Raw genomic sequence first — 23809 nt, 5'->3', positions numbered from 1 at the left:
ATGTATCTCCAGGGAGCTTCCCTTTCCAATAAAGTCCTCTTGAGCACTCATTCTAACACACCTGAACTTAAATATGCTGTAATAACTTGGTTATTGTTCATCTGTACCATCTGACAACTTTCATCACTTACTGCTCCATGACTTTTCTCACTAATTCAAATAGTGACTTTTCTTTCAGGTTTCAAGTAAAATACTAAGCTAAGAACTATCTCCATATAACCTCGTTAGATTGTAATTTATTTTGCTACCCATTCTTAGCAAATACAATTTGTGTGTTGGTAGTTCACCCAGTCTGAGTTTTTGCATTGTTGAAGAGCAATAATTTTTTAATTGGTGTCACTAAGTCAAATGCTTCCTAAAAGTGTGCCAGCACAGCTGTCACCTGTATCAAGCAGACTTGTAGTCCTTCAGAGCAGTAACAACCTCATTTGACAAGACCTAATTTCTATGAAATCATGTTGGTTAACATTAAGTGCATTCTCAGCATTAAAATTTCTGTTGAAGTCCATTATCAGCTGACCTGTTATTTTCTTGAGGCTCAGTGCCTAAATAGCTGTCTTGTATCACGTTTCCCTATGCCTCATCTGCTACAGAAAATACTACCGATTTTCTGGAATTTCTCAGAGTTTCATTCAAAATCAACATCTTGGGACAGAAAGATTTGTTGAGAATCTCTTGTTCCAATCTGCTTACATAAAAATCACTGAATCAGACAAGAGTTCAGGTTGGAAAGGACCTTGAAGACCACCTGCTCCCAATCTCCCTGCTGCAGATAGAGACATCTTCCACTAGACCAGGTTTCTCAGGGCTCCATCCAACCCAGCCTTGAACACTTCCAAGGATGGGGCATCCACCTCATCTCTGGGCATCCTGTTTTAGTGCCTTACTACCTTCACAGTAAAGAATTTCTCCCTAACATCTGTTTCTTCCTTGCTTTTTCTTGTTTTTGCAAAGGTTGACTACAGAGTACCTGCGTAACCATAGGACATTATATCAGATATGAAGGCACCAAGAAATTCTGACTACCTGAAGATTATAAAGTGCCTAAGCTTCAATCAGGACTCAAGACAACATAGCGTGATTTTCACTGACACTGCAAGCCTAGCACAGTGCATGTTGGAGAGACATCTGCTCTCTTGGATGGAAGAGAAGTTTTCCAGGCATTTGGATGTAGCCAGATGCTCCTTTGCATAAAGCAGACGAGAAGGAAGATTCCTTCAATCTCAGTTTGTCCTGCAAGTTTCTAAACCTACACATGCCACTTAAGAACTGGGGGGGTTTTGGTGTGGGTTTGTTTTGGGTTTTTTTCCCCCTTGCTAACATTTATTCAGCTGAAATATGACAAATACATTGGAAGAAATTCTCACTGTGAAAAATGCAATATGGTCTTCCTTCTGAAAATAAGCAACTCTTACTGGTACTTTCCAAAGAACAGCAACAATCAAGAAACAAAACAAACAGTGACAAAGCTGTTCTTTAAATTTCATTTTAAGCCAATATTCAGTGTACAAAATCTGACTTAGTGGAGCATGAAATTCTTGTCCGAGTCACTGATTGAGGAAAATAATCAAAAATGTTTCAAAATGGCTTCATCAAAACATATATTTTCCAATAATAAAGAGAGGATTTTGAAGGGTGAACTCACATTTCAAAAATTTCTTTCTGCCCTGCTAAAAATACCATCTCTTTTGCATGCTTTTGATTAATGCCTTTAAAACATGAGTTTACAGAAATACACAAATACTTTTATGCCACAAAGTCATCTATTTAAAATAATTAATTAGACATATCAGGGAAAACTAAAACTGATTTTTTCACAGGAGATACATATAAAATGTTAATAATTTCTTCTTCCTTTGCAGAGATAATTTGTGCTGCACCTTGGATAGTCCAATATATTCAACTGTTATTTTATCTTAATTTATCCAGACAGTGTCTGCCCCAAGGGAAATATTTGAACTTTCTAGCCTTCACACATTGCAGCAATGGGAAAATATTAGCAACACAACCCATGTTGCTGAAACTGGTTACTCTCTCCAGTTAAATGATACCCATTCTAGTCATCCTAACAGAATTGGGGTTTTTTTTGGGGGGGGGAAGTTTGATAGAGTTTGAAGTATTTAATAAATACTTGATAAATGTTTATTTTGAGTAGTATAAAAGGTAATTAGTTAGAAAAATATAAAGTACTCACAAACCACAAAGGAATAGAAGCTGTCTGTTAAGGAAATTTGGAATTCACCCTCAAATTTGACTATCGTTAATTGAAATTTTATTTCAGTTAAGCTGAAATTTTGTCCCCAGCTCACTGGGTGCATACACAGGCCTAGCTAGAAAGATGTTTCATTACAAATGTGCACTTCTTGGGGGGGGAAGAACCCACCATATTTTGTTTTTATCATACAACATGCAAAAAGCATAAAACCCATTCAAGGGCCTAAAGCAATGTGGAAAAGACCACCACTGAAAACTGTTTATGGTGAGTATGTCTGTTTGGATTCTAAATTTTTTTAAATTCTGTAGTTCAAAAGGAAACACCTTCCAAAAAAAGGGGGGTGGGGGGGAAAGGCACTAGGGAAACAATATACATTTTCTACACAACTGACACTTGAGTTCAAAGTTATGTTTTGTAAGACAATCAGTATTTGCACTGAAAAAAAAAGGTAAAAAATAATTTTTTCTACCCTATCTTCACAATTGGAAATATTACTCCTCAGAGCACGGCCATATAAACATTTGATTTGGCATTTGACTTAACCAGAGGGGCAGAAATGTCCAACAGGGATGATGGGAAAATTAGCAAGAGAATAAAAACATCTCTGAGTCGATCAGCTGCCAAAAATAATTTAAAACTTTCTCCAGCAGTAGTTTATCTGTTTTAAGAAAATCTTGGTCTCTGCCCTTCAAAATGCTTGTTTACACGTCTCTGGATATTTCTATCTTCTTGGGCACTCAGGGTTATCAACCTACAACACAAGAGACTAGAAATAAACATAAATGGAAGTTTTCAACACAATGAAAGCGAATCTGATTGTTGTTCATAAAGAGAACAATCCAAGTGCCATTTTAGACAGCCACTCTTCATATTTGAAGGACTTGAATGAAACTAAATTGTTACTCAGGTAAATGAGCCATACAAATGAGCAACATGCCACATCTGCCTCAGGTGTGTGTGCCAGTGATGCAGACATGCAAGGTACACACAATCTGTATGTGATTTAAGATTTCTTCCCATGCCAGTGGATCAGGTTTCACAGAGTGTAAGTGGCCTTTGGATTCTACATCCCCTATGATTAACTGCCCAAGTCCTAAACTATATCCAGTAACTATTAAGATAAATCAGAACATTTGTGATAAAATCTCAAATACGTCAAACTAAAGCAGATGTCTAGAGTTTAGATGCTCTACTTCTTCTGTCTTATATCCAGAATTATTAAAGCTTTTCATTGTTTGGGATAGGAGGAGATTTGACAGAGACTTGTCCAGTGTGCCCAGAAATATAAAAACAGCATCAGAATTCTTATATAAAGTAATACCTGAAAGCTTAATAATGTTTTATTATAATTTCCCAGTCCAGCTAGTAATCTGTATGATCTCCAAGTCATTCCACTTCTGTTTCCAACCAAAAGTTAAACTATGGACCAAATCTCAAAATCTTTTATTACATACTGGAGGTATAGGTAGCTGAAATTCAGCTTTTCTATTCCTGAAACTTCTTTTACTGTTTTCTCCAACTATTTCCTCTCCAATACTCATAGCAGCCAGACCCTGGGACACGATGTTCTTTGTAGTAGAGTTTACCCCCAGTTTAGCATGTGAAACAAAGGCAATGACAGAAGAAATACAGCGTGTGACACTTATGTGTGTGTGTATATATATAGATAAATTCTTACTTTGTTATTATTCAAATGCAGAAGATTTAAGATACTGAAGGGCTAGTAATTGGTTACAGATTTATGACTGGTTTGCAGCAACAGTACAATATGCAAATCTCAGAGCTGTGTGATTCACTACAGCTCGAAGAATATACCTTCTGACAAAAGCAGCTACCTCAACTTCTCATTTTATGCAGCTTATAGAAAAATTTCAGATGTGACCCAGTTATGTCACAACCATTTTCATATTGTGATCCTCTGAAAAGTAACTATACAAAAAAAGCACCTTCTTACTCATCAGATCTACTCCCTGTAGATAGTCAGGATAAGATCTGCTGACTTGGTTACAAAAATAAAGGCACTACTACTTATTAAAATTTCTACTAGCCTTGCAAAACTAACATAGCTGAGGAGCCAAGGGAAATAAATTCTTTTGCATTTTCAGTGGAAATAATTATTTTACAGCACAGTACAGTTCTAAAAGAGCTCAAAGATTCTGAGTTGGATCAAACAAAAGCAAACACATAGTTTTGCCTGCAGAAACACTTTAACTAACAGATACATACAAGAAGATATAAATACAGCATTTTGTTAGGGATTAGGTCACCATTGCCCATTGGAAAGTATTTTACATGAAAACCAAGCATTCTTCATACAGAAATCAACAGAACTCTGAAGAAGCAATTTTCCATTCAAATTGTCTCTTACTCATCCTTCTGCACTTCTCAGGTTTGCCTTCTTGCTCGTATTTTCAATAAGACACTTGGATACTATTCTAGAGATCCTAAAACATGGCTCTTTGATTTTTACTTGCTGCTGCTAGTTCCAGTTCCTTGGTTTGATTTTACCACACTGCCAGACTCCGAGCACAGAAAACCAATATGCCAACACCATCAAAGCTGTGGAGTCAGATCTCCATAAAATCTGAGATTGGCTTAAACTTAAAGAAACTTACAGCAGGGATAGAGGAACTAAGGGGGAAGAGTAGAAACAATTGACACTTGAAAGATAAACAGGCCCCCAAAGCATCTGAGCAGCAAAGTGTAAACTTAAAAGTCCAGGGAAAAAAAAAAAAACAACCAAAAGGAACTTCTCACTATCTTCCTGAAAGTGAGCTGTGCTTATTTTCATCTTGTTTCTGCATCTGAACAGTTATCCATTTTTGTTGTGGTCTAATCCCAGCTGTCAGCTAAGCACCACACATTCAGCAGCTGGATAACCCCAGCAGGATGAGAGAAGAGAATTGGGAGGGTAAATGTGAGCAAACTCATGGGCTGAGAACACTCATGGGCTTTCATTGTGATGAAAAGAAAAACAACACAGAGAAATAAAACCCAAGAAAGGCAAGTGATGCAGATTAAAGCAACTGCTCACCACCACCCAACCAGCCAGTGGTCCTGCAGCCAACCTTGCCCCTGGTTTTAGTGCTGAGCATGATGCCATACGGCGTGGGATGTCCCTTTGGTCAGCGGGGTTCAACCCACTGTGCAACCACAACCTCCCTCCTGGTGGAGCAGAGAAGGCCTTGACTGTTAAGTGCTGCTCATCAGCGCTGGATGCATCCCTCTATGTGCACTGCTTCCTGCAAAAATCCAAAACCCAGCCCTATACCCCTGAATATTAACTCTGTCCCAGCCAAAACCAACACACTTTTCCATCCAGCGACCTTGCCAATTACTCAGTTACTCCCATCTCAGAATTCTCCTTCCTTTCTGTCAAATTATTGTGTCACATTTCCCCATTTTTCTTCTGAACACATATGCTTGTACCATCTCTACATCTCTTATGTAGCTCTTGAATATCTCACTTAATTTTTATCCTCTCAAAATAAAACCTGACTAGTGCAAAAAGCTTGGTGACTTCAATCTTATTTGCAACTAGAGATTTTTCATTGAACACCTGCTTTGCTAAATGTAACACTGGCTACATCACAAGGCCAGAAAGACACTGAAGTAAAAGAAGCTGGAGGCACTTTGGCAAGCTGGAAAACGTCCCAAACAAGGAAATCACATTATTGCTAGCATTAAGCAACTCAAGCTCTAAAAAACACACAATTGTTTTAAAAAATCTCTCTTTTTATATATTCTTTCTCTAACTTCATCAGACATTCTCAGTTTATGCCTTTAGGTTTTTTTTTTAATTTTTTGCAAATGAAGCTGAAATACGCATTTTCACAAGATTTAGAAATACTAGGAATTTAACTGGAAAAAGTGAGCATCTGAAATAACAAGTGTGTGAGTACTTTAAGCTGCTCCCATTTTTACCTAGAACAAAATGGAAATGAGACGCTAAAAGTGTACAAAAACCTCGGCAAACATGAATTTCAATTAGATTTTCTTTGCTATCACAAGAGTATCTGTATATTATCTAAATACAAAGCTATCTATATATAAATATACCAAATACCACAGAGAGCCACATTCATCGTTATCCTTTGATTTTGAACTAGCTTGAGATTCACCTCTACCAGTCAGGACACTTTCAGTCAGGTTTAGTGAATAAGCCATGGGGAAAGGTCATGTTCTCTCAATAAATACTAAGGATGCATATCCTTCATACCAGAACCTCTCAAATTACACATTGTCTGAAATCTACCCTTACTCAGTCATCAAAAATGAAACAAACATTGATACTAACATTACATATAAGTATCTCACCACCTTCTCAATTCCATGGCCTTCCCTCAGAGTCTCAGGTAAAGGCTGCAAATTACCCTCTCCATGGCAAACCTTCCTGATAGTCCACTTCTCAAGAGGAATACAGCCACAAAATGAGCGCTGGGAACCGTGTTCCACTATGCTCCCTCTCCCCATTGTGCAACGTGGATCATGCCCCACCTTGAACTAGGACCTTGGTGGGGAATGGATGTTGTACTTCACTGGTGCCATCTGCACAGAGCTGCCTCTAGATGAGGCCATTTGAATCCAGGGAATGGGATACAACCAGGAAAAGTATTGGGAGGTTAGGAGCACGACATCCTCCCTGCATACCACAGGATGCTTTGTCCACAACTGAAAACATCCTGCCTTGAAACATCTAGAGAGGAGCTCCACCTTCCCAATAGGGAACTTGATGGCCCCATCAGACAGCTCAAGTAACAGTAGAGGACACATCTGAGACCCCTGAAGGACCCCAGAAATTCACCCACACCCCACTGCACAGCCTATGTCTGACACTTTCGATGGCCAACCTCTCAGAAACCTCCTATACGAGAGAAGTCAAACAGCCACGGCCCCTGCTGCCATCTACCCTCTGACACAGCAGCCACATCCAAACTGCCCACAGGCAACAGTCCTAGGCCAACACTGATTCTCTTCTGCATGTCCTCTTCTGTTCCCTTCACTTTGACACGACTTGGATCATTTGCTCCTGAAGTTTTACACTGAGATTCTGGGGATGCACTTGTAGCACAATTTTAACTCTGGATTTTCCAAGCTTCCAAAGCCAACTGCGGTGTAAGCTAGTTTTTTAAGATGTTTTGTACATACAGGGTCTTATTAGAAGGACAGGATACTGAACGAGGAAAACTCTAACTACCCATGTCATTATAACTCTTGTTTTGGAAATTTCTACTACATATTTCAACTACATTTTAAAAGTTACTAAGTGTTTATGGTAAATTCTCAATGGAATTAGTACAAACCTTAAGAGAATTGATGAGTTCCAGTAGAGGTAGTATCCAGATGACTGAAAGAATTTGGCCAGAATCCTTGCTGTTAAATCCTCCCACTCTCCAGCATAGCATAGCCACCTCCAAACCACCTATTGGCAACAGTCCCAAGCTGATTGATGCTAATACCTCAAACTGTGCCAGGCAATTGTCTGGCATTGGCTGAAACTATTACAGAGAGTAGGAATTCAATACCAGAGACATAGTTCCAGAGCCCAGGAACATAACCTGGTAGTGCTTAATTATTATCTCCAGAGGTAATTATCTTAATGATTGGAATAAATTCCTTGAGCAGAGTGAATCAGGCCAAGACTTTTAGAGTATGTGGTCTATGGTATGTGTCTGCAGGGAAAAAACTTCTCAATAACTGATAGTGACACAGTGTTTGCTCTAGATTTTTGCATAAAAAGGTTAATATTTTTTTTCTCACAAATAACATACCTAATACACAACATATCTCCTTCATCCAAAGAGCTAAAACTCTCACCTAAACTCCATAAACATGTCTCAATTTACTGATTAAAGTTCTTCTCATTTTCAGATCTTGATAAATGTGATCTAGACCCTCTCATCCAGAGAACTTCAGGAAATATAACTTCCTAAGTCTACTGTTTCAGCTAAATCACATTTTGAATTAATTTCCCAGGACCTCTTTTCCTTTTCACATCAACCAAGCAGTTGTTTTTACCTGTGAAGCAGAATCATGTCTATGACTTCTCAGTCAGCAGTGAAAAGACCAAAATTCTCCCAGCAGACTTTCATTTCAGATTCAGTTATCCACCAACTGGATTATCAAACACTTTTGCTTTTTCTTCATCCTTCGGAGGAGTTCTTGGTCAGTATCTGTCCCAGTGTTCTCCTTCTAAAACATATCTTAAAATGTTCTTTACTGATTCAGCAGCAATGAAGCCTCAGTAATCAGAATTCACTATTATGCTAACCAACGTCACCTGATTTTTTTTTTTTTTCTGTCTTCCAGTCTATTGGGCATGTTTTCCATTTTGTTTCTTTCTCTCAGGGAATTTTCTCCCCTATGTTGCTGAGACAGCAACCAATACTTAAGAGAGACAAAAGAAGCTGCCACAGGAAGTTTGCGGCCAGCTACTCTTTTAGCTGGGGGTGTTTCTCTTGGAGGGGCAGAGATACTGCCAGATTTGGGCTGGGAGGAAAGGGGCTGGGGCAGCTCCTAGTGCTCTTGCTCTCTTGGCATTTGGAGGAGAAAAAGGCTGCGGTCACTGTGGGGAGATTTTGCCACAACTGCTGGGTTCGGTCTCCTGCTGCCTTTCTTCTACCGGGAGCAAAGCTCTGCTTGTAGGAGTAGCCATTGCACTGGGACCTTATTAACACCCTACCTCACCAAAAAAGAACCTTTTCACCATCTGCTCAGGTACCTCAGGGTAAACCCCGGGACCCCAAACGCTTTCCCCCTCCAAGGAAGCTTCTCCTGGCCATGTCCTGGAGCTGGGCTGCCCCTGCCGTTTCTCTGCCACTGCTCTGGGGGTTTTGCTACACTGTAGCCAAGCACCCCCTGAGTGCTAGGACACCCCAGGGCTCCTGCCACAGCTGCTGAGAGTCAGCTACTCAGGGTGAGGCTGCCGTTCCAGCTGCTGCTCCGAGGTTCCTGCTGCAGCCCATTTTGGCCATCCAGCCTGTCCGCCATTATGGCGTGAGGGAGACGCGGCCGGACCCGCGCCACAGCGCCCCCTGCAGGCGCGGGAGGATCATCACAGCGGCCCTGCCCGGCCAGGAGCCAGCAGCGCCCCTGGTGGCTGCGAGCGGAACTGCACCGAAGGGGAAAGCACCTGAAGAGCGGGTGAGACTTCACTGGGCTTCTGCTCCTGCTGGTTGCTAGTTTGCCTCGTTGTACATACACGTGCTAGAAAAGAACTGTTATTCCTTTTCTCACATCTTTGCCAGAAAGCCTCTTAATTTCAAAGTTATAATGATTCCAAGCAAAGGAATCATCCTCCATTCCAAGGGAGTTTCCTGCCTTCCGTAGCAGACACCTAGACATAGTCCTTTGCTGTATCATTTCTGGTCCTTTTTGTAAACAATGTTGGTGTTTTTAGATTGTTTCACTAAAGTGAGCTCTCAGGGGCTCTACTCCCTCATCAGGTTTGGGGGGCACACACCTAACCCAGCCTAATAGTGAGCTTTATGTCTGTACTTGGGCAAATCCTCATCAAGACTGTCAGGAAAATCCACAAACACCAGATGGTTAAGTCTGAAAAGGAGACAGGGGAGTCCTTCAACTTTATTTGAATAAAGGGAGAATGTCCACTGGGGCACATGCCCACGGGGTTTTCTCTCTTGAGGTTTCCTCTCTTGAGGTTCCAGAGGGCGCAGCCTCCTTTTATCCTAACTCCCTGCCGCAGGTTGCCCTCTTCCTTCCCCCATTGGCTGAGGTGCTAGGAAGGTACAGCCTTCCCATACTGCCTACCATATATTCTCCCAATCAAACCTACTATTTTACCCTAAAATTCAGAAGTTCAGCCTTGTGCAGACCACTGTTTGTTTCAGGAGCCAGGTTGCCTGGGCTCTGCAACAAACCTGGTCTCCAAAGTCAGTAGAGACATTAAGATCCATTTCAAAGATGTTAACACCCACAGCTTCACCCAAATTATTTGTAAAAACATTAGCGTTCCACTCAAGACTGAACCCTGTGTTCCACAAAATGCTGTAACACTGAAACAGCAGAAGCCATGACAAGCAGTTTCATGGCAAATATTGCAAATACTGTCTTATTAGTTGTAATTCATTTCTCAGTGAGAAGAGTTGAACATCCAGGACTTTGATAAATAAGAAAAATGAACGTATGTAACTTTTAAAAACAGAGCCTTTCACATTTTGATGATCAGACAAGTCTTTCCAAGTAAAGTATAATTGGAAATGGCTGCTTGTAGTCGATCTAAGATATTACTTGTCCTTAGAGTAATTAATTGCAAGTTACAGCAAAAATAATGACATGGCTTTTATATGAAAATATGCATTTAATTTCTAAGTATCTTAACGTTTTATGTCATAGCAACCAGGTTAACTGGACACTAAAACAAAGCATCAGTTCAGGTTGCATCTTAGTAAATACATGCAAACTCAGGCAGAGATTTACTACCAATACTCGGTTTAATAAAGTTCTTCCCTCTGCCCGTCACTCACAGGTGATTATAAGATTTCGGTGGAAAGGCTGATAGCGACCAGCAGCTTTCCCGGCCCAACTCCCCATGGCTTCCCTGGCGTACACGCCGGCCACCGCCGAGGTGAAGACACGGTTTATTCCCATCAATCGGCGGGAGCCGGCTGAGGGACAAATTTTTTTTTTTTTTTTTTTTTTTTTTTTTTTTTTTTTTTTTTTTTTTTTTGGCGCGCGTGCGTGGCATCCGCTACGCTTTCGGTGGGGTCTGGAACACCTCAGGGGCAGCGAAGGAGCGGCGGCCACCGCCGGGCTGCAGGAAAGCACTGCTTGGGGGGACAGCCCGGGAGATCCGGACGGGCAGGGCCAGCACGTCCCGGGGAACGGCACGGGAGAGCTCCCACACGTGCCCGCCGGGAAAGCCGCCGCTTCCTGCCGCGCGCCCGCCTTCCGCCGGGGCCGCTCCCGGTTGGCTGCCGGGCGGCCCAACCCGGGCCTGCGTGGAACGGCCCATCGGCGGCACGGGGTGGGAATTAGCGGAGCGCGGGCGGCCGAGTGAGCCCTTTCCGGGGCCGGGCCCAGCGCCTCCCCCGTGAGGGGAATGGTTCGCCCCCGTCACGTGGGGCCGGCGGCGGAGCAGCGCCGGCGCGCGGCTCACGTGCTGAGGACGGTCATGGCCGCGCTGCTGAGCTCCGCCGGGCGCCTCCGGGCCCTGCGCCCGCGCCTCCCGCCGCTGCTCCCGCCGCTCCTCCGCCCGCCCGCCGCCCCCGCCGCACCGCCCGGCCCCGCCAGGTGAGACCCCGCGCCGCCGCGCTGCCCGGTAGGCTTGGCGGGGCCGGCTGAGGCTGCGCTCCGCGCGCCCAAGGGCACTGCCGGCCATGCCGCCGGGCCCTGCGGCGCCGCCCGCCGTGGCTGCCCCGGGGGCTCCGAGGCAGCGCTCGCCCCGGGCTGGCCCGGCGCCCTCACCTCGTGTGCGCGGCCTCGGGCTGAGCGCAGGGCAAAGGCCGCGCGGGAGCCCCGCTGCCCTCGGGCTTAGCGGCCTGGGCTGCCCGCGCTTCCCGCCGCGCGGGGCGCAGAGCAGAGCCCTGTCCTCCGGGGAACACGGCTGGTGGGGGACACGCCGAGTGGAGGGGGCGTCGAGGGAGAGGGGAAGGCTGGAGAACAGCAGTGGTGGAGTGGAGTTACTGTCCCTGGAGGCGTTCAAGAAACGACTGGATGCGGCACTCGGAGTTCTGGTTATAGCTGACAAGGTGGTGATCTGTCACAGGTCGAACCCGATGATCTTGGAGGTCTTTTGAAACCTATATGAGTCGGTAATTCTGTGACTGACTCTGGGTACCTGTACAGTTGGAATCTGGGTTTCCTCTTCGTGCCCTCAGGTTCTTCGGTGTCCCTTGTGAGGAGGCGTGGCTTAATTTCTTTGCCATGGTTTTCTCTCCCTTCTGTCACGCAGGTAGGGTGGAAAACTCAGGCTGTCCTACCCACCTGTATGCATCCCGGCTGCGGGTACGTGGTTGGTGCCCTGCAGGGAGCTTAGAGACACAAACCTTCATTAACATAACTACAGACACATGCAGATTTATGAGCTGATATGAGGGCTTAGTGCTACCCAAGCTGTTCTGTGTCTTGTACTATGTTATATCTCTGGTGCTCCCTCTAAGTCAATGTAACTTAATTCCTGGTAGAAAACCATAACAGTTTTCTGCCATTCTAAGTAGATAAATATGTTCGGCAAAGGACTTGGTGAGTTCCAGAGCTTTTTCAAAAGAAGGTATGGGAAAAGATAAGAATCAGAAATGGGGAACTCCTAGAGGGAAGCCTCAGTGTCAGAATAAGGACATTGTTGCTAGTTTCCCCACTTTTAGTGCTTCTTTGTCTTACTTTGGGGCTGTTTTATTGGCAGCCTGGCTAAAATCTTACCTAAAAAAAAAAAAAAAAAAAAAAAAAAAAAAAAAAAAAAAAAAAAAAAAAAAAAATCTGTGGTCTTTAATCATTGAAGTGTATTAGATGCCAACAAATGCTAAAGTTGGTGTGAAGGATGGAGTAGACCAGTTTGGGGAGGACCAGGAACCAGGAATATCTGATTTATGGTTGGCAAAAGAACCACATATTTGGTTAGCTGCAAATTATCAATAAACCCTTCTTCTTTCTAGTAACTATTGGTTTACTCAACTGGAAGCTTAATTTCCTAAATTAATTTGTTGCAAGAAGTAATATTCACCGAAATTCGTGTGTGACTTGGTGAAGGACTAACTGCTCTTTTGACCCTGGAACTCCACTTCTAGAAAGAACTTTAGAATTGCTTTATGTGATGATATTTTAGTTCTTACAGCTGGGGTTTGATTTATTGGTTATTTCCTTCCCAATATCTTTCTTTCACCACATCATACTTAATTTCAGATATAAATTCGGTCATATGTGGGATAGTTCAGTGATCATGCTGAAAAGTCTTTTGAAAACTTTTGTACATTCCTCCTGTTCAGTAATTTCATTCCTAAGATAAGTTTTCAGCTAAAATCTCCCAGCTATACTACTGTGTTTAGGTATCCTGGTGTGCAAGTGATGATCTAGAACCAAAGTGTAAAGCAAAGATGATACTTATAAAGTGAACTTTTATGTATTAAACATGTGCTCTAATTTAACTTTTTTCCTTAAGTAACTATTGCTTTTTTTTTTTTTTTTTTTTTTTTTTAAATTAAGCCTTAATTTCTGGAACCGGACCTCCTTTGAAGAGCTAGACTAGCATATGGACAAGATTTGGGCTTACTGTATTTGTTGTTCAGGTCTCAAGATTATTTTGAGAATGAAATGCAGTCTATTTGCAATAGCAGGGACACACCCAGTTTTAAGATTAAATAAATAAACAGGAATAATCTAGCATTTTGCAAGAAAATTATGTGAATAACTATGTTTCCCTGTGCTTGGTGTAGTCACTTTAGCATTGAACATAATAAAGTCAGTTCAGAGGCAAATGTGTGACCACCACTACAATAATGATTACAGAAAAGTTGCAAAGCTGTTAACTTGTTTAGAGATGTGGAAGAGCAAGCATCACATTCAAGCCCAGGTTTTATCAAAGCATCATTATTGCTTTGATTTTTAATCTAGGCTTCTTTGAAAAATGATTTAGGATAGTAGATGCATCTCCTAATGGCTGAGAAGCATTTTGTAGCAAGTCAGATTTAAGACAAATTTACTCTTTCACTTGACCACCTCTGCTATGAAATGTGAAATATGTTGAGCTACCTGTTGTCACTCCAGTGCCATGCAATTTTATTAAAGGTAAACGATGGTAGATAGAACAAACTTCAGCTCTACAAGAGCAGACCTCAGCAGTGCTCTAATTTATGTGGTACAAATGGTTTACTGGAACTTATAGAAGCTTCACTGGGGAGGAAAAAAGCCTGAATTTACTGTTGCTATCTGACTGTCAAGAATGGTGTATTCTTGAATTGTCTCCACTGGCAAGTGTTTAGAGTATACTTTTGAGTTAACGTCAGGATATTTTGGGGGGACTATTCTATATACTTTAGGTGATGATGTTACGGTTTGATGTTACAGCTTTCTGTTGTGGGAAAGTTAGTGCTCAGAAAAAGGGTGTTGGCTCCATTCTTCTGACACCCTCCTGTTGCTGGCCACCTTGTCTGGCTCTAAATCAGGGAAGGATAACAAATATGCTCCAAAAGCATATACATCATGGAAGTATAGCTAAGGAGCAGAATCAAGGACAATCAATACAAGAACAAAATGAAATCAAGTTAGTAAACCTGCTCCAGTGTGGGCTCCTCTCTCTATGGGCCCAAAGGTCCTGCTTGCTCTGTTTTCAAAGCTGTATTCAGCATAAATCCAAAAGACAGCCCTGTACTTGCTACTCTGAAGAAAATTAACTCTAACCCAGGCAAAACCAGCACAGAAGGAACTTGTAAGAGCTCTTGCCTTTTGACCCATTGTGCTGTGTTTCAATTATGTTGGTAAGATGGGAGAGCAAATATCCTTTTAAAAAAGGTTTCAGGTTGGGGGTGGGGGGGGATGGATTTGATTAAGTCATAAATTAAAGACCGAAATGATTCATGGCTTAGTGAATGATGAATTTAATTTATTTTTTTTTTAGATTAGCTGCAAACGAGTTCTGTTTGGCTATTCACTATCATACTCAGCAATCCATTACCAATGGACAAAAATGTAGAGCTGAATGCTTAATTACATTAGCAAAATGATAGAAAGGAGGCTCTTCAGATGCAGAGGAGGCATAGAGTAGACTTGCTTTTCATAATACTCTCTTGTAATGAAGTTGCACAAGCTACACTGTTGTAGTTGTGATTGTTTTAAGGGTTTTAGTGATGGGTATAGAATACCTAGATACTTCCCAAGAAATCACAGAATCTTCGAGGTGTTAGGGCTGGAAAAGATCTCTTAAGATTGCCGAGTCAATCTGTTGACAGACACTGCCAGCTTCACCACAAAGCCATGTCCCCAGGAACCTCATCTACCTGTCTTCTGAGCACTTGCAGGAGAGGTGACTGGCAGTTCCCTGGGCAGCCTGTTTCCGTGCTTGACACCCTTTCCAGTGATGAGCTTTTTCCTAAGAGTAGTATAAAGCAAAGGTTTTCTCTCTTACTTCCTGTGAATCACTTAGGCAAGTTTTTAGATACTCTCCAAGAAACATGAGGTTTGTCAGAGTACATGAAAAGACATTATTTTTTCTCTCTTTTAAGATCCTGCTGTGTCTTATTGAAACAAGTGTGCGGTGGCCTAAACATTGTGGTCTTTTTGTATAGCTGATGATGGCTAACAGTACAAATGCTGTTTTGAAGAGTCATGTGAATCATGCTGGGGTCTCAGGTGGTATATTTAATGTTATGTTTACTGAATTTAGTGTTAGATCTGGAATACTTTTATGTACACTAATGAATTCTACCTCACTTATGTTTGTCATTATTCTACTTTGAACATGACTTGATTTTGAGAACTATTTAATGCAGTTTTTTGCCTATTTAGTTTAGAAAGAACAAAATTCTTAGAAAAAGCACAGCAGCTACCTTATTGTGGCTCTGATAAAGGGAGGCAAATATCTAATATTTGTAATTAAGCACAGTTATATTAATATGTTTATACAAATATGTAAATAATATACGAAAATATATATGTATAGCTGAATATAAATATGAATATATTTTTTTTTATGTATTAGGAATTGATCGAGTTTTACAGAAAGTAAACTTTCTGCTGCTGCAAGGGAAAACATGAACATCAGCTACTTTTTGAGGTTTGGCAAAGATGGGACTTTTTTTTACCCAGGCTGGTGTGTAAGATATTTTCCTGTAGGAAGTTAGAGGCACTGCCTTAAGTCTGCTCTAGCAATGTGGGAGACATGAGTATGTGGGTACAGCACTGGGATTCCTACTTCAGCCCTTGTAAACAGAGGAATTTTTCTGGTTGACTTGGTATAAATTTCTCCATGCACACTTCATCTTTGCATCAGTTTTTCAGTGAGTTTATCTTCAGCTACTTTCCCAATGTTGTAAGCTGAACTGGAGGTGGAGTTACCACTTATTTTGGGATTACAAATGCACAGGTAACCTTTCCTCTGTTGGCGATGTCTGCAGTTGTAGAGACAAACTGAAAATGGTGTAAAGACTCCAATATCTGGAGGCTCCTTCTAATCTTGTGATTGTGGGAGCTGGAAAGAGACGACTTCATAGGGATCAATGCATCCTTTTGAGCTTCTCCCAGTTCTGAAGCATAGTAGAGAGAAATTACACGTTTTGGGGAAGAACCAGATTGCTCATTCAAATAGATCTGAATTTTACTGTGCAGCTTTACGTGCTTGCAAATAAAGTGTTTCACATAGAAAAAAAATCTTAAAATGCTACCTGAAGGTAATTGATGAAAATAAATACTTGGCACTTATTGCAGCTCTTGGGGAAGTATGTGTTTGGTTGTGTAGCATAGCATTTAAGTCTGAAAAAAGTTAATTAAAATAATCAAAAAATATTACATCATGAAAATGTGTAGTCAAGCATCTAGTATGAGGCAGGATCAGAAATATCAAGGTCATGCATGATAGGTCTTTTCCCCCCTCCTAATCTCACTTTAGAAGCTTCCAAATGAGAAAGGTTGACTGAAGTATTATGTTCAAATATTTTGTTACAATTAATGTTACAACCATTACTATTGGTTGTGTCATTCCTGATGGTTTAGGTTCAGTTGCTTCTGTGTTTGGAGAGTGGGATAGATGAGTCCTTTGGGTCTTTTTTTTTTTCCTTAATAAACACACCACGATGAAGAGATCATTATCTGTATTTTAACTATGTCCTTGTTTTTAGGAATTGAGATTTTTTGCTGTGTGATGTTTCATGCTTAGCAGTGCCTCATTTTCCATACCCTCTGGCCTGCTCTGCTTAGCCAGTTGTACCCCATCCTAAATTTCTGCATTTGTGTTTTGTCCAAAATGTACAACTTCTTGTGGTCTGTATTGAAGCTGTTATTGCACATAGATTGTGCCAGTTACGTGCTGTTACTGCACATGGATCATTTATTTCCTAGTTGGGTCAGGAGATGGCTTCACTTACGCTCCCCCACAATATTCCCAGTTCTACAATGAACTTCATTTTAATTTTGTACACATATTTAAAATTTTTGTTTACACAAGTACTGCACCCATATTTTGCAACTAGAAGCACATTGTATCTCCTTGTTTTGCAGGCTGTCAGGTGAAGTGGTGCCAACAGCCTGTATGTCAATCTGTATTTTTTTATTAGGCTTGTGGTTTTCCCACAGCTTTCATGGGGTTTTCGGAGTAAATCCGAAGGACTGGATTTTTAGTAAGATCCAGTAATTTGCCTTCAGTATATCTTAATGTTTTCAGAAATTGAGTCATTCTTCCGTATTCTCATCTACACCCCCATTTCCTTGTTAAAATTAGTAGTGATAGTTAAAATTTACAGAGGATGGTTGCAATTAACATTTCTTGAAAGTCAAACAGTGTATGAGCTGTCATTTTTTCCCTGTGAAGAAGTATTTTCTAAAATCATCTTTAGTAAGTTTGACAAGCTTTCTTGCTGCCTTTGTAGGTCACTTCCTGACTGAAACGGTTAATATGGCCTTCTTGATTTTTATCCTTGCTTTTTTCCGTGTTAATTGTGTGTTGTTTTTCAACTTCTGAAAATTTAAGATTCCTAATGCATGGATAACTGCCTCATTTAGGTTCTTTTTGTGTTACATAGTGAGGTTGTGCTATTAGTATAAACTTTCACTATGTCTGCTATGTTCTGCCCTTCGCCTGGTCACCTGAAATCAAATCTAATGCTGTATCCCTTAATTTGTTAAGTTTGTGTCTTTTTTGGAAGCTGACTTTCTGGTCTACTCAGTCTTTCATCTTATGAAATAGTGAGGGTTTGTTTTTTTTTTTTTTTAGTTTTGAGTTCTTAGTTGATTGGTAGTGCTACATACCAGATTCAAAACAGCAGATGTTGCAGCTTCAGCCAGCTTTTGAAGCCACAGTTATTTTTAACAGATTCTTGTTATGGGATCTACTTAATATTACACAGCACCTTAGATAGTGCTAAAAGTGTAATTTGTTCAAATGCTGAAGGCCTACATATGGTGAGGTACACCTGGATCTTACACCAAACATTATTTCAGATTGATGATGATAGTTTAGGTGGATGCCAGTGAAAGTTTGAGTTCCTCAGGTTGTTTTATAATCTCATACTGTTTTCACCTGTCTTAATATGAAACTTGGACTCCCATATTGGCATTCCTTAAAATGTCTTTAATTAGTTCAAATTAACAGAAGCACCGTTACCATATTTGGTATTATTGGAGGGATATTGTAAATAGAAATGCCCAATTCTGCTGATTTTTCAGAAGACAAAGTTACTGTATAAAAATAACGCTTTCATGTAAGTGTATAATGTTTTACAGCGTGCAGTTGACACACTAAAATAGTCTAAACTTATGTTATAAATAGTATGGTGCTAAATGCTAAGCAGGAGAGTTTAGTAGCAAATGAAACTTAAGAGTCTTCTTGTGCTGTTAACCAGCTTATGTTGAGCATGCACATACTGTTTTTATCTTTATGTTTCGTCTGATGGCGCCGTGCAAGTACTTTAAAATATTTTTGACTTCTGAGATGTAGAGAATCTTACAAAGATGGCTTTCTTAAAACAGTGCAGGACTAAAGAACTTTAGGTACCAGTTTGTTTATGGTTAGAAGTGTGCTATATGTCATAAGATACTGTTCAATTATTTGAAAAAATACTATAAAGCATTAGCAGGTTTTTATAGAGAAAGGCATTTCAATTTAATCTGAAGCACAAGAGTTTTGTCCACTTGTGCTTTAATTGTTAATGGAAATTAAAGTATAATTTGCTCTGGTACAAATACAGCCCTGTGTTGCTGCAGCTTCCAGCGAATTTTTCTAACCTTTCTGGAAGTATTCTGAAAAGCATTCAAGTAGCTCTTTTAATGGATATATAAGAGTGGATGATACCATTTTCTTTTTTTATTTATATCTTTAAGGAAAAGAACCTGCAGTCATTACAGTTTTATTCTTCTAGCTGTCCACTGGCTTGAGGATTGCTATTTATGCGTTACTGAGGAGTTATTTAAGTTCTAGGCATCTCACTTGTTTGTTAAATTCTGGAGGAGTTAAAATTTAGTATCTTATTGTTATTCTTACCTTGTGCTACTAGATTTTATGCTAATTAGTCTAATGACTGCTGTTTTCCAGAAGTACCCCGTGTCTGGTTGTAGGCAGCAATAGATTGAAAAGAGGAAAAGGAGGGAAAGAACTGGGGAAAAGGACCCCATGGGAGTACTTGTAGTGAGATGTGGCATTACTAGTAGCAACAAAAAAGTTTGATGTTAGTGTGACTAGGTGCTTACCATGAAAAATAGTGTTTCAGAGCTTTCTTCCTTTTTTGTTCATATTTATTTCTCGTTTTTCTGATTTTAAGTACCTTTTCTTTCTCAATTTCTTTTTATTCGTGGTTAATTCCAGTGGCTGTGGACACTGTGAGCTGTTTCCACTCTAACCTGATGGAACAGTAATTATACTTTTTTGTAGAATTGGATAAATTTGTGTTGTGCTCTTTTAGTGAGTGAAATAAACTCACAAAGGGATCTGAATAAAATGAGAGCTAGCCCAAAGAAATTGGTGGGAACTTGGACTTATCAGGAAGTGGAACTGAGACTGAAGGAGGGGATCTGTCCTTTTTTGTCAGTCTTACTTCCCTATCCTTTCATGTCTGAAATACCATGCGGATAGCTGGGCTCTGGAATGTTCTTCAGGAGGAAACTTTAGACAACAGGGCAATGTAAAAATTGCGTTCTTGAGAAAGGTAATGCCAAATAATAGTGGTGTTCTTCATTATTGAAGGATTTTTTTAAAAAATCAGATATCATCTATTAAACTGTTGTCATGGCTCCATTAGGAAAGAGATTCTGCTTCAGGCTACTTATAGAATTTATGGCCTGCTGAGTTACCAAATCAAGCTTTCAAACAGCAAGCAAAAAGTTAGTCTTTTGAGCTACTTTCTTCTCACAAGAGACAACCAGAATGTGAACCACCAGTCTGTATTTTGTAACCCAGTGATGATTTTTCTGCCGTTTGGCAGCTTGCTAAAACAAGCTGAAACACGGAATTGCCACCAGCAAGCTTTTCTCCTCCACTGGACTTCTCTCCTTGGCCTTGAACTATGAGTGGTTGGTGAGAAGCCATCCAGCAGATAGACCTGTGAAAAAGCGTCAGGGGCAGGAAATCGTTCTGTAGAGAATCTCAGCACTCCGGGCTTTTAGGCTGCCAGTTCACAAAACGTGGAGCCATTACTCTGTAGGACTCCTGGAGCACCTATAACAGCAGGGAGTGCAAACTTGGGGTTGTTTTTTTTTTTAGACTAGTCTAGAAAGCTTACGAAAACTAGCTGAAGAGTTGTCTGAGAGCCAGAAATGAGGGAGGGCAATTTCAGAAGATGCTGAATCTTATTTTTGCCACCCAGCAAATACTACTTTTTTTGTATAGGATTCTGGAGGAGGATCATCTGGTTTATTTTATGCAGTTGTAAGCACAATTGAGAGCAGAAGTCCTGAAATGCTTGTGTGTAATGATAATTTCATCTGTTCAGGCTGTTCATAACCTTGGTGTGACGCATATTCTATTTTTTTTTTATACTAATGTATATCAACTTGTTCTTAAAAAAAAAGGCAAGCTTTTTTTTTTTATTGCTTTGCTGGAAATAAGATCACTTTCTCATTATGGTCCATGTTGTCATGTTTTATTTTGAGAAAATAAATATTTAAACAAATCTGCTGTTGGTGTATGGTTTACATGGCAGAATGGGTGGATGCTTCATGCTGGTTATTGTCAGTTCTGTAAAATGTGGAATGATCCTGCTGGTGTATAGGCCATTGTTATCTAACCTACCAACCTGTATGTTAGTTTTTGTGCATTTTAATTGCCAAGGAGGGTATGATTTACTGCCCTGATTTATTGTGTTCTGGAAGATCTGTCTGTGACTGTTCTTGAGATTTTTCAAAACCTTGTGAGAGATTTAGTGAGTAGCTGTAATGGGACAGTAGACTTAAATAGCACTTGGATGACTTAAAACTTTTTATTTTTATGGGAATATTATTTGAACCATTTAATTCATGAGATGAAAATCTCAGAGAAACGTGTCTCTGTGAGAAAATGTATGACTGACTTCTTAACTAGAAAGACACTCAAACAAATTACTTATATTTGTTTATTTTAACATGGAATGTTTTTGAGACTGTTCATCAGCAAGAATTCTTGCGCATTATCTTTCTGACATTATGTGACTAGTGCCGATGCAAAATGACTCACAGAATTGTAATCTTTTTGTTTGTTTCTTTCTGTTCAAGCAGCAACATTATGAACCAAGTAAGGTTCCTCACACTTGCACCTCAAGAGGAAGGAAATGTTAAAGAAGAACCAGTTTCAGAAGTTCGAACCAGACCAGCGTGGCAGTTTGACTGGGCATTGAATAAAGTGGATAACTCTGTCAGAAAAACTGGCCGTGTCCCTAAGACTCTTCTGCTAAAAATCTTCCAGGATATAAGCAAAGCAGGTAAGTTGCTTCCAGTTAAATCAAAACAAAGCTAAATTTCAGGCTGCCGTTTAACCAAGGAAATTAATTCATCAAGCCAAGGAAATGAATTGAGTGTTCTGATCTGTATTGCTTTAGAGATATTATTTTGCTTTGAAGGCTCATGCTAGCTTTTTCAAGTTTTTTTATTTTTGTCTTTAAGAATTTATAAGTCTTAGGAAAGTGTACTTTAAGGTATGTGATATTGCTTTGCTTCTTGTTGATTTTTCATCTGGCAATGCACTTTCCTCATGTAACTGTATTGTGCTCTCTGAGCGGGGATCATACCTTTCTCCTTTGCACAGTGTATTTTTAAAGTGTCTGTAATGAACCATGCTGCCCTTAAGATGTTATTTGTTTTAAAATGGAACTACAACAGGGAAATGTGGAGGTGATCCACAAGTTTTCATATTCCCCAGTAGCTGTGGTTGTTCATGACAAGAAAGCTTTTTATATATATATATATATATATATATATATATATATATATATATATATATATATATATTTTTTTTTTTTTTTGGAATAAAATAAAACCAAATAGCTGAGGCATTGTCCATTCTGGCAAATTCAGTACCTCTTTAGCTAAAACATGCAACTGCATTAGTATTTTGCAAACCAGCTGCCACAGTTGATGAGGTCTGGTACCAGTTAGGATGAGTCAGTGGAGAATAAAAAAAAGAATATACTTGTTCCGTACCACTGCCAGTATTTATCAATGGCAGCATGTATTGGTTTGCTTAAGTTTTAAACTTTGCTATGTATTGCTCTGGACTGTAATGCCTTGTCCAGCTGGCACTGTGGTTTTAAAAGTTTTGTATTTTACTGTTTAAAGGCTGAACCTTCAATTCATGCTCTTTCTGTTGAATTTAGTTTTTTCTTTTTTGCTTGGGACATCTGTTCTGATTCTGACTGCTTTGTTGTTTTTTCGGTGTAAATCTCTTAATTCGCGAATGTGGGTTGGCAAGAATTTTGTCTCTCTGAACCTCTCTTCAAGTAGTTCTTCATGAACCTTGACTAATTCCACACTTTCTAAGTCATACTAACAAAAATCTTAATTGCTTTTGGGGTATTCCTTTGGCTTTGTAATTGTATTTAAAAGCGTAGAACCTCACAGATGTTTAAGCTAAGGTGCTATTAGAAGAAATGGCAAATAGTACCACGTGAAAAATTTAGTCCTTGTTTATTAATTAATAATACAACTAGTTTAGCAAAAGTGTGGAAAGTTAGTGTTGATTTCTGCTTCTTTGTATTGTTTTTCCATTTTTAATTACAACACAAAAAAATACCTGAAAAAGGTGTTTGAAGTAGATTTTGTTGTGCATCTCTCCATGCTCACACTGCCAGAAGTTTTTGATTTTCTTTTCCCTTTCAAGGTACTAGGTTACTAGTAGTTGCAGAACTGGCATTATGAAACTGAAGATGTGTTGGCATTTTCTTTGCATGTAGTAATTGTGTGCAGAGATTTAAAAGCTGGTCAGTTTTGAATTGATGGTCACAGTTGAAAGCATGCTGCTTTCTAAAGAAACTCTCATTTTTATTTGAAATTGCTGGGTTTGCATCTAAAGATGGGATAGAAAAAAAACTTTTCTTCAGCTGACTGGGTCATTTGTGATAGATTCTGCAGTTCTGCCTTTGCCTCAGGAATAGTAGTGAAGTGCAAGAAAGATGAGTTTATAGTTAACTTTCTTGACATTGTGACTAGTACAGAAGTCAGAAAAGGCAGATAATCTTTCAGTTTCTTTTAGTATTCTCTAGATGTAAATTTTCTCATTTGTTATGTATTAAGCATGGGAAGAACTGGAAACCGAAGTCTACATGTGGAAATGTCTCTGACTACCAGTTGTGGAATTGTATTGAATTGGTATAAAGTATTTTGACCTTTTAGAAACTTACCAGAAGGTTCCCTGTTAGGATGAGATGATGTCAGGATCTTGAGTTGGGAAGTTGAAAGTATTAGATAATCTAAGTTTAGGAATTTTGTCTTCTAACAATTTCTGCTCATCTAAGCTCATTATTGTACTAA

General features: G+C 40.0%; 1 protein-coding gene across 2 annotated transcripts in view; it reads left to right on the top strand.

The window, feature by feature from the left end:
- The first annotated feature begins 11437 nt into the window (after positions 1–11437).
- Positions 11438–23809, top strand: part of LRPPRC (leucine rich pentatricopeptide repeat containing) — an 87279-nt gene continuing 74907 nt past the window's right edge. The window contains exons 1-2 of one of the 2 annotated variants that reach the window (XM_040058683.2): positions 11438–11467; positions 21563–21765. In XM_040058683.2, the coding sequence (XP_039914617.1) occupies positions 21570–21765 (196 nt within the window). In that variant the 5' untranslated portion in view covers positions 11438–11467; positions 21563–21569. Of the gene's footprint in view, positions 11468–21559; positions 21766–23809 lie in introns of both variants that reach the window. The other variant, XM_040058684.1, reaches the window with a different exon arrangement.

The sequence above is a fragment of the Hirundo rustica genome, chromosome 3 (genome assembly GCF_015227805.2).
Source record: "Hirundo rustica isolate bHirRus1 chromosome 3, bHirRus1.pri.v3, whole genome shotgun sequence".
In the NCBI taxonomy this organism is placed as follows: Eukaryota; Metazoa; Chordata; class Aves; order Passeriformes; family Hirundinidae; genus Hirundo; species Hirundo rustica.
The sequence above is the reverse complement of the archived record's forward strand: the minus strand, read 5'-3'. Positions and strand labels throughout refer to the sequence as shown.